Source organism: Notothenia coriiceps, unplaced genomic scaffold (genome assembly GCF_000735185.1).
Source record: "Notothenia coriiceps isolate Sejong01 unplaced genomic scaffold, NC01 NC01_scaffold00035053, whole genome shotgun sequence".
Taxonomy (NCBI): Eukaryota; Metazoa; Chordata; class Actinopteri; order Perciformes; family Nototheniidae; genus Notothenia; species Notothenia coriiceps.
This window is the reverse complement of record NW_011367754.1, coordinates 5,124-16,255: the sequence shown is the minus strand read 5'-3', so window position 1 is coordinate 16,255 and position 11,132 is coordinate 5,124. Positions and strand designations below refer to the sequence as shown.

The window sequence follows — 11,132 nt, the reverse complement described above, 5'->3', positions numbered from 1 at the left end:
GTTGCTGATTGGCTAATGGTTACACAAGCCAAAACATTGTTATGACATCATAAAGTGGCCAAAATCTGATCAGCTCATTTTCAGACAGGTTTTTATATAAATGGATCAGGACAAAGAGAGAGAGAATCTTTGTTCCTGAAACTTTCAGAGTCTTTTTCCACAGAGGGGACACATGTTGATGTAGAAGAGATATGAAGAAGAGGGGACACATGTTGATGTAGAAGAGACATGGAGAAGAGGGTACACATGTTGATGTAGAAGAGACATGAAGAAGAGGGGACACATGTTGATGTAGAGAAGACATGAAGAAGAGGAGACACATGTTGATGTAGAAGAGACATGAAGAAGAGGGGACACATGTTGATGTAGAAGAGACATGAAGAAGAGGGGACACATGTTGATGTAGAAGAGACATGAAGAAGAGGGGACACATGTTGATGTAGAGAAGACATGAAGAAGAGGAGACACATGTAGAAGAGACATGAAGAAGAGGGGACACATGTTGATGTAGAGAAGACATGAAGAAGAGGGGATATTAACAATAGACCAGCTGCAGACACACAGAGTTTATAAGAGCACATTATCCATAAACAAAGTAAAAGCAGCGTCTGCTCCTGCTGCTGCTCTAATAGGAGGAAATGGCTTGTGGTTCATCCAGCCCCGCTGTGGGAGTTTAATTCAATCAAAGCTCCGGTCAGAAATGAATTAAAACTCTCATTAAGCCCTCCTCCCGTGTTCCAGAGATTAAAGCTGGATGCTGCTGGAGGTTTGGGTGTTACAGCTCTGTGTGTGAGTCAGGCTTCAGTCACTCACTCCCATCATTTTGTTATTTGAATTTGCCGTGCTCACAGTGAGCCTGATGAGCCAAACAACAGTGTACACGTCTCGTTGTTTAATCCCAAACCACTCACAGTTTGAGGAAAGTGAGACAGCAGAGCTTGTGCTTCATATCTCACTGAGCACAGCGAGGATAATACACTATTATCATTGGTAATGACTAACAGCTTAAAAAAGACAGACATTTTACTTATTAAACCAAGAGGAGGCCAGTTATTTAACTTTCTACCTCAATCGACCTTCATCTTTTAGCTAGGGTGAAAATTGAAAGATGACTTCCATGTTATTTGATATATTTTGTTGCTGTTTTCCCTTTTAAAGCCCATTTAACTAAGATGATCCATATGGATAGATAAACTCCTGGTGGTTCACCTTAATGAAAGACCTTCTCACAATCTGAAAAATGTTAGTAACTCATAACGGGGAATTGTTGCTCCATTTTATTATTTTAAATAAATAAATATGTAATAATATGTATTCTGTTACAATTGCTCCATATAAGAGTAAAATACAATTCATTCAATTACATTTATACATAAACCTGGAGAAGTTAGATATAGAAAATACAACAATACATACTAATAATATTAATATTTTGAAAATGGGAGGTTAGAGAAAAAAATGTGGAAGTACTCAGATCTTGTACTTGAGTAAACGCGGAAGTACTCAGATCTTGTACTTGAGTAAAAGTAGAAATACTCAGATCTTGTACTTGAGCAAACGCGGAAGTACTCAGGTCTTGTACTTGAGTAAAAGTAGAAGTACTCAGATATTGTACTTGAGTAAAAGTAGAAGTAATCAGATCTTGTACTTGAGTAAACGTTCGAAGTACTCAGATCTTGTACTTGAGTAAACGTAGAAGTACTCAGATCTTGTACTTGAGCAAACGCGGAAGTACTCAGATCTTGTACTTGAGTAAACGTTCGAAGTACTCAGGTCTTGTACTTGAGTAAAAGTAGAAGTACTCAGATCTTGTCCTTGAGTAAAAGTAGAAGTACCAGAGTGTAGGAATACTCTGTTACAGTAAAAGTCCTTCATTCCCAAGTAAAAGTAGAAAAGTATTATCATCAAAATATAGTGAAAGTAGCGACAGTCAAAGTAGTCATTGTGCAGATTGGTCCATTTCAGAATAATATTGATATGTTTTATAATGACACTTAGCTACTTCACCTCTGGAAATATACAGATCCACTGACCTTTTCCACAGGAACACTGACTCTAACTAACCACTTTATTAACGGAGCACAGAGTGCGGTTTTGTGTCCGGAGAAAGAGGAAGCTGTGTGTTGTAACCATACACTGTTTATATAAAGGTTGTAACCCAGCAGGAAAACATCCCCAGTGTTCCTGCTCTGAGATCCTCTCCTCTGATGCTTTGTTACGTCTGTGCATGGGCGTAATTTCCACTGGGGACATGTCCCCCCCACTCTTCAAAATCCCATTTGTATCCCCCCCACTTTTTAAATGTGTTTATTATTTATTTTTTTCGCAAGCGGTCATCGTCACGGAGGAGCGTCTGTGTGTGAGGCACGAGTGCATTTTGTGAGAGAGAGATAGAAAGAGAGAGAGACAGACTTAGAGAGTTACGGGGGTTGTTGTTAGCATATGGTGCTAGCTCGGAGCTAACGGCGATTAGTAGCTATTTCAACAATAAGTATAGAGGGAGAGCTCTTTCCTGTCGGACTTTGAGAGAGAGAGAGAGAGAGAGAGAGAGAGAGAGAGAGAGAAAGTTACGGGGGTTGTTGTTAGCATTTGATGCTAACTCGGAGCTAACGGAGATTAGAAGTTGTTTCAACAATAAGGAGAGGGAGAGCTCTCTCCTGGGACTGAGAGAGATAACGTCAGCTCAGGGAGGTAAAGGACTCTGAGCGATTAGATTGTAAACTTTAGTCTAAGTTATCTGAGTGGGTCTCAAACGGTTTGGTCATCTATGTAAACAAATATTTCCATCTATGTAATATTAGTTGTATAAAAAATAAGTTAAGAAATCCTTCCAATGTGTACTATAGGTCAGTAAAAAAAAAAAAAACACAGTTTGAAAGGGGAGTAATTAGTCAAATATGCATAAATAAAAAGAAAGAATGCAGACTAAGATAAAGATAGGAGAGAGGAGTTGATCAAATATGTTTTATTTCTTGTGAGCATATTCTAATGGTTTATTGATTATTGAAATACATACAGTTCTGTTTCATATGAGTGTTGAGAGCTGTATCCATACATCTCTTAATGTTGCCCTCAAAGTGCACCAGATTGATGCTTTAACTTCAATGTAAAGAAAAAAATCTTCCCGGGGTGCATGCCCCCGGACCCCCCTAGAGGATGTGAGGTCATCACAAATAAAACAGGTTCACATGGATAGGATAGATAAGTGTGCACACTCATTGTTAGAGCCAGTATTTTTGATTTTATAAGAAAGGCCACCTAATTGTGACGTCTGTAGTCAACCGCACTATAAAGGACTACATTTCCCACGGCGCCTGTGCTAAAGCCACAGTGATGGGCAACCTGTTGAGAGACGCCATCGAGAAACAGTTTTTAACCGTAACCGTACTCGTATTCGTACCGTACACGTACATACAAACCGTACAAGTACCATTTAAGTTGTGAAGTTATAAGTATTATCAAGAAAGAAAGAATACCTAAGTTGTTTGTTATTTTATTTGAGTTTTGCCTATTTCTTTTGAATATTGTAAAGGCCTATTTTCTTTGTTGCATGTGCAAAAGTTTGTTATTTTATTTTGAGGAAACACATCGCGACATCATCTAAACCATCGGAGGCCAAGCAACACTTCAAACTGTGAGTAATTTAAAGGAAAGAAACGAGTTAGAAATGCCTGTTTAGGCGTCTAGTGGCTTGATGGAAAGACAAGGAAGGAAGCCACGACGCTCATTATATACACTACACATCTTTCTTGGATTTTTTAACACTATAGTCCCTAATATATTGGTAGAAAGGCAGGAAATTGAATTAAATTGAGAAAAAATGTCATTGCGGAGGACCCCTTGTTCTTCTCAAACCAAAGTTACACCCTTGCGTCTGTGTGACACTGATGCTTATTCTTATTATATCACAGTATTATTATCATGGATTCAATGAAGTACACGATAAAGTGTGCAAAGCTTGTGGCGTTTTGATTTGCTGCCGTTATAATATAATATAAGTTATGAATAATGCAAGGAGCTTTAACTGTAATGCTGATAAATACCTTGTATAATATGTGGAGATAAACAGCTGGCTGAAGGACTTTCTACATGAGGGATATAAAGAAAGAAATACATCTTGAAATGTGAAACATGAGCTCCCCCTGCTGCCTGAAAAACGTCTGAGTACTTTGTCCACCTCCAGTAGAAATGTACTCATTATATATATTTAAGTACTGCAGTGTAGTACAGTTTGAGCAGGGGTGGAAAAAGTATTCACTAGTAATACCACAGGGTAGAAATATTGTAACAAAGGTGGGTAACTAAGTATATTTACTCAAGTACTGTGTTTGAGTACATAACAAGGGTTGGTAACACTTTGGTACACATATTCACCATCAACTAGTTGTTAATTAACATGCAAATTAGCAGTATATTGGCTCTTTATTAATAATAATAATAATAATAATAATACATTATATTTATATAGCGCTTTTCTTGAACCCAAAGACGCTTTACATTTGGGAGGGAGGGTAGACAAACAAAACAAAAACAAAAAATATTTGTGATTATTGTTATTAGTCATTATAAACCACTTATTAATGCCTCATTCTACATGACCATATTCTACAAGTACTAGGCCATTAGTTGAGAGTTTTTCCTCAATAACCCTCTAATTAGTGCTTATTTATTGTAAGTAAGGAAGTTGTTGTACATGAGTTTTGGTCTTAATATGCTCTGCTCAATATGGGCATAATAAAGCAGCAGCAGTACCACAACAATAGTAATTCTCCCATAATAACACTGAACAAATATGGTATATTCTGATGTAGCAAGACATGCAACTACAAGTGTTAATTGTGTCAAAATAACTTAACATTTTGTATTTTCTAACTCAGAATATGTTCACTAATAAGATAGTAGTTTGGCTCTAATATGCATGTTAATTAACAACTAGTTGATGTGAATATGTGTCTAAAGTGTTGTATTCTTCATAATTAAAGTTTATTTTTGCTATACACCTACCTACCTACCTAATCCAAGCACCTTTTCCACTTCTGCCTCTTATTAAGTAGGATGTTTATAGGATAAATAACTTGTACTTGTAAATAAAGTATTTTTAAATTGGTGTTTTAAAGGATCTGAATGCTTGTTCCACCTCTGGTAAAAATGATGCTGAGTGATGCATTGGCTCCATGAGGTGGCAGCAGAGCAGTAAAACCCCACAGAAGAAGAAGAGGAAGAAAATGTTGGTGTGTAATGAACTCATGAATGATGTTCTGCTGCAGACACGTGTAGAATCAGCTGCAGGATACATGGCTCTTCTAGGGAGCATTTAAAAAGCGTTTCATTTGGATCGATACTTTGTTTTGGTAAAAGGTTTTGTGAGCTTTTTTTCCTCGTCGATATTTTTTTTTTGAAGAGAAGAATATTTTTGGTAAGTTGATGTTTGATGCTGTGAAACACTTGCATAAAAGCTGAACATAACACATGGTTGCCGGTACACATTTTCAAAATAAAATAACACTGTTATATAACGACCGATTTAACTTTAACAACAGACTCCTAACATAACACTGTTGTACAAAACCCTATTATATATGTTTATTTCAACTATTTTGCAGTTTGGTTGCTCTTCTCTTTGTATAAAAGTAAATACAAATCTACACCGCTTTTATTTTGAAGGCGATGCTGGATATTTTAGTCGGGCTTGATGTGGGTTTTTCGAAATGCAGACGGTTTTTTATATTTTAACTCTATTATTGAAGTCAGTTACAGTTGACCGTGTCCGTTTTCTACCCACCGACACTTCAGAAGCATTTATTTTGGGTGTCTTATTGTAATTATCGTATTATCCCTAACAGTTAGCCCGAAGCTAATCGCGCGGGCGGTAATACTGTGGAACTGTGGCTGGATTTATTCACGCGAGTATCCTGTGCGGGCGGTTACTCTCTGTTCCCTCTATAACACAACGGAATGAGGAAGTCCCCACCTGCTCGGCCCACACTGTGTATTAAATCAAATACTCCTTATGTACCATGCGTGACGATCTGTTTTGTGAAGGATGAAAAAACTTCTATCTTTTAACTTCATTAGATTATTATCAAACGGTGGTTTTAAGAGGTAAATGTGCATTGTTTATATGCTGATCTAATTGATATGTTCTGGTAGAAAGAGCCACGTTGTAGAACAAGGACATCGAGGTTTAGCCATTGTTATGACTAGCTAGCTTGTCCTTCATAGACATGCTTTTTAACTTGGCCTCATGTGAGCTACAACACTCATTACTTTGTCAGATATCTTCATATAAATGCAAGTATAATGTTTAACCTTTGTGTCAAAAGTTATTTCTATATGTATATTTTCTACATTTAAAATACCTTGTACAGTAATGTTTTATCGAGTACAAAAGCCTTACAAATGATAATACTACTGATGAAGCAGATACTATAAACTCCAATACTAGTAGATATCATCCTTGAATCTTCGTTGAATATTGTTCTTAATCTGTTGTTAATGTTTTTCTTTGTCTTATAATGATTTGTTTCCCATGCAATTCAGAAGGCTTCACTGTTTTGCTTTTAAATGACCCCTTAAGCCTTTTTTAAATGTCTTATTTATTATTTTACTAGTACAATAGCCTTATTGTAAGTGACGTGTTGTTGCTTTCATTAGCTGTTAAGATCAACCACCTGTTTCATAGAAAATACTAAAAACTACAAGTACTAATTAACCTTAGTAGAATATAGTTTTTTATAAATTATTTTAATGATTTCTATTTTTCTGCTCAGTATAATTGAAATGTCTTTCTTTCTGTTCAATTCCAATATTGATAAAGGATATTTTTCCTTTCATTGGATCCTTTTCCACAGGTTTTCTCCGATCTGCAGACACCAGAGTGGCACGATGAAGTACATCCTGGTTACTGGAGGAGTGATCTCAGGCATCGGTAAAGGCATCATAGCGAGCAGCGTGGGGACGATCCTGAAGTCCTGCGGTCTGCATGTGACCGCCATCAAGATCGACCCGTACATCAACATAGACGCCGGCACGTTTTCCCCCTATGAGCACGGTACGTCCCAGGAGATGATGACTCGGCACATGTGTGATTAAACTGCAGCATGTTGTAAACGTGTTGTGTTTGTCGCGCAGGGGAGGTGTTCGTGCTGGACGACGGCGGCGAGGTGGATCTGGATCTGGGGAACTACGAGCGCTTCCTGGACATCCGGCTGACCAAAGACAACAACCTGACCACCGGGAAGATCTACCAGTCAGTCATCAACAAGGAGAGGAGGGGGGACTACCTGGGCAAGACTGTGCAGGGTAACAACATTCTGTTTAACGACTAATTCTAATGTACGCAGGGATTTTTGAAAACTTGTTCTTAGTTTTGTTCCTCCAGATTAGTTCTCTGTTTGTTTAAATGGACACTGAGAGACTCAATTGAAGCTTTGTCGAGACCATTGATATAAAAGTCTCTCATTATACCTCGGAATAATCAATTATTATACCATGTTTAATTGATTATATTAAAAAAAAAAAGTGTATGCAGACGGCAGCACCTACAGTAAACTGCATTTACAAAACATCATGGGACGTTAATTCAAAAGCTCACAGCTGACGCCATGTAGTGGTAGGGCTGCACGATATGGGCCAAAATTCATATCTCGATATTTTTTAGCTGAATGGCGATATACGATATATATCTCGATATTTTTTCCGTAAAGTAAAAACAAAACAGACAGTCCTAGTTTGAAGCCAAACCTCACACAGGCACTTTATTTAACGTTTAGAAGCTGCACATCAACATGCATGAAATAATTCAGGAACAAAAACTACCAGCATAAATAAATAAAGATACCATTCTTCCTTCTTTCTTGCATCCTCCCTCATTCCCTCAATTACTGCTTTCTCCCCCGCCTTACTTGCTTCTTTACTGCCTTCCTTCCTTCTCTCCCCCATCCTTCCTTCAATCTTCAAATCCTTCTTTCCCTCCCTCCTTCTGTCCTTCATTCCTCCCTCACTCCCTCTGTTCCTTCTTTCTCCCCCCCTCCTTCCTTGCTTCTTTCCTTCTATAATTTCTTCCCTCCTTGCTTCTTTTCTCCTTACTACCTTCATTTCATATTCTTTCTGTCCCTGATTTCTTTCTTCCATCCTTCCTCCCTCAATTCTTTCTTTCTCCCCCTCCTTCCTTGCTTNGGGAGCGAGAGTGGGGGTGGAGCTGTAAACGTACTTCTTCGTACCGTCGTCGTCGCTTGTAGGCCTCTACCTCCCCCCTCTGTTTCGCTCTCTTCCACTTAGTCTTTTGCTCTACTTGACCAACATTCTTTCTTTTGTTTGCCGGAGAGTAAACCTCTACCAAACCAAAAGTTCGCGTCTGCACCTCGTCTTTTGACTGAATACCATCTGTTTACGGCCTTTTTTAACGTTGCTTTCCAGCTCGTGTTGTTTAGAGAAGGTGGTGATGTTGTCTTCGTGTTTCACGGTCATACTCTCACATAATTTGACGCACGACCGTTGGGTCGGCGACTTCTGGAACAGTCGGAGGACGGAGTTTTCGTTTAGTGCGATGTGGTTGAGTGAGTGTGCACCACACGGAATACTTTTTTTCGCTTTTCACCGCACTTTATTGCCTTCCGTCACCGTTAGTGAATCGGGTTTCTGTACCAGGGTGCAGCTGACACCTCGTCTGCCGAAACATTTCGACTGATTGTTCGACATCTGGGTCCATGCGTCAATGGACCAGCTTTAATGAAACGTTCTCTTCGGGACGGGCTCTACATGTGCTTCACTCTCTCGCAGAGGAGCGGGCCCGAGCGAGATCACAGAGTGAAGCGTGACTGTGGCTTATAGACAGGTCGTCCCTGGAGCTCGGGCATGACTCACACCTGTTATGTAAAGGATCTACCACCCTTAATTTTCACGGCAGAGGTCCTTGGTCGATGAAGGGTCCTTGGTGTGGCCCCTTGTGTATCGACTTCAGGGACGTCGCTACAGGAGCATTTGACCTTCGAGGTTTAGTTGCCTAGACCAGCGATATTGTTGTCTGTTGCCCTGATTACACCAAATTTCGTTCGCGCTGAATTGTTCCACCTACTCCTACTCACAAAACCCTGTGTCTTGAAGTGGACCGGTAGCCACTCACGTTATAACTTAATTGATTATCTTTAATCTTTTATTACAATTATTTTATTTTATTGAATTTGCCTTAATTTGATACGTACCAAACACAATTACACATTTAATTTCCGCACAACCATTTCATACAATCGATTTTTGGTCGTTGTTTCTTACTTGCGACATATCAAATTCTGGACACGATAGAATTTTTTTGTTACATAAATTTTAGGTGACAAGAGAGTAGACAACGAGAGTAGGTACAGTGTTTGGAGTGTCAGACTGACATTACGTGTGTTTCTACAGAATTATAACTGGGTTCTATTTGATAAATTTGACACCTAGTATGTCATGGTGGAGGCGGCAGGGCGCCGTTGCTGCTGCTTGGAGATACAGAGAGGCGGGCCGCGGGGCAGAGAGAGTTTGCAGCGGAGTTTGCAGCAACTTGCAGCTTGTTTTAATATATATCGATATATACGATATGATGTAATCCTATATCGCGCATGAAAATATATCGATATAAATTCAAAACTCGATATATCGCCCAGCCCTATGTAGTGGTTAATTTAACATGCTATAGTGCTGCTAACATGATAACTAACATGCTTTAGTTATATAACAGGAAATGGTTAGACGATAAGATTTAGGTAGAAATGTAAACTCCACCCAACACTTTTCCTGCCCTTCCTTGCTTTTCATTTCATTCATGTTTTTATTTTTAGGTTTTGCAAATGAATCAGTCCGTTTCCGCCGTTGCACAAAATGTTGCCTCTCTAGTGACACATCACCAAGGAGATAACGGAGCGCATTAAAGGCCTAAAACGTTCCCTGTCTACATGTGAACACTGAAAATAGAGCTCTGATAATCCTCCCGCCGCGAGGGGTTTCACAAAAGCACTGTTTGTGTGTCGACAAAAGTCAAGTTAAACTACATTATTAATTTGCAGCAAGCACTGTCGCTTATTCTCTGTAGTCACAATACGGTGTTGTGATTACTGTGATGTGGACTAAGCTTCGTAAAGGGTTTCTTGATACAGAGAAATATTTAACTAACATAAATAATAATATGCTTCTGTCTCTTCCAGTGGTGCCACACATCACAGATGCCATCCAGGAGTGGGTGGTGAAGCAGGCCAAGGTTGCCGTGGAAGATGACGGGGTAGAACCTGAAGTCTGTGTAATAGAGGTATAAATGCTCCGTAACGTGGACCACTAGGCTACATGTTGTTAATTAAGCTTATTTAAGGCCTTTGCTAATGATGTGTTCCTTATGTTATCGTGCGTCTGCTTGCAGCTGGGCGGCACGGTGGGAGACATCGAGAGCATGCCGTTCATCGAGGCCTTCAGGCAGTTCCAGTTCAAAGTGAAGAGAGACAACTTCTGCAACATCCACGTCAGCCTCATCCCTCAGGTGAGAGACATGCTGTTTTACAGGTTTCTATGTGAAGTGTGCACCTGCAAGTACCAACAACCATTCAGCCTGGAGCACAGAGTGAGTCGGATCATGTTCAGGTACAAAGCATAGCTGAGGAACTTTTTATTTCTAAATCTCTAAAAAGGTCAAATGTCACTTGTTTTGCATCAATCTTGATACAGGGTACTTATTATATGTTATAGTTTGGATTCCTAAAGCTTTTAGTCTACCATGCCATCACTCAAGGGTGGTTTTCACTATAAGTAATGGATTCTTTTTGGACAGAAACTATAATTTACATTTTTTTACTATGTTCAATCTGAATTTACTTTAAAATAAAAACATCTATATTGATTCTGACTTTTCTACATCCAATCGCAGGTGTATCATTGCTTTGAGAACAAAGACTATTAATTTACCCCTTTTAGTTGTGAAGACTCATTCATTCTGGAATGTCATTTTCAAGCCTGAAAAAATATGAAATCATCAAATATGTATTTTTCACACATGGATAACTATAAGGATATTAGCATTTGGTTTTAGCATTTTAAGACATTTAAATAATAGTGTCACATTCCTTTTTTCTGTCATTTGCCATTCACTATTTTAGGGTTCAGACACA

The 11,132-nt window shown here is 38.9% G+C and overlaps 1 protein-coding gene across 3 annotated transcripts; it reads left to right on the top strand.

Moving 5' to 3' along the window:
- The first annotated feature begins 3,563 nt into the window (after positions 1 to 3,563).
- LOC104962595 (CTP synthase 1-like) lies at positions 3,564 to 10,648 on the top strand. Of its 3 annotated transcripts, none has more exons than XM_010791047.1 (5): positions 3,564 to 3,634; positions 6,852 to 7,051; positions 7,132 to 7,302; positions 10,182 to 10,282; positions 10,391 to 10,648. In XM_010791047.1, the coding sequence occupies exons 2-5, from the start codon at positions 6,886 to 6,888 to the stop codon at positions 10,619 to 10,621; spliced, it is 669 nt and encodes a 222-aa protein (XP_010789349.1). In that variant the 5' UTR covers positions 3,564 to 3,634; positions 6,852 to 6,885; the 3' UTR covers positions 10,622 to 10,648. The 3 variants fall into 3 exon arrangements, with proteins under 3 accessions (XP_010789349.1, XP_010789348.1, XP_010789347.1); XM_010791046.1 differs by lacking the exon at positions 3,564 to 3,634 and adding an exon at positions 5,227 to 5,416; XM_010791045.1 differs by lacking the exon at positions 3,564 to 3,634 and adding an exon at positions 5,885 to 6,102.
- Positions 10,649 to 11,132: the final 484 nt, after the last annotated feature.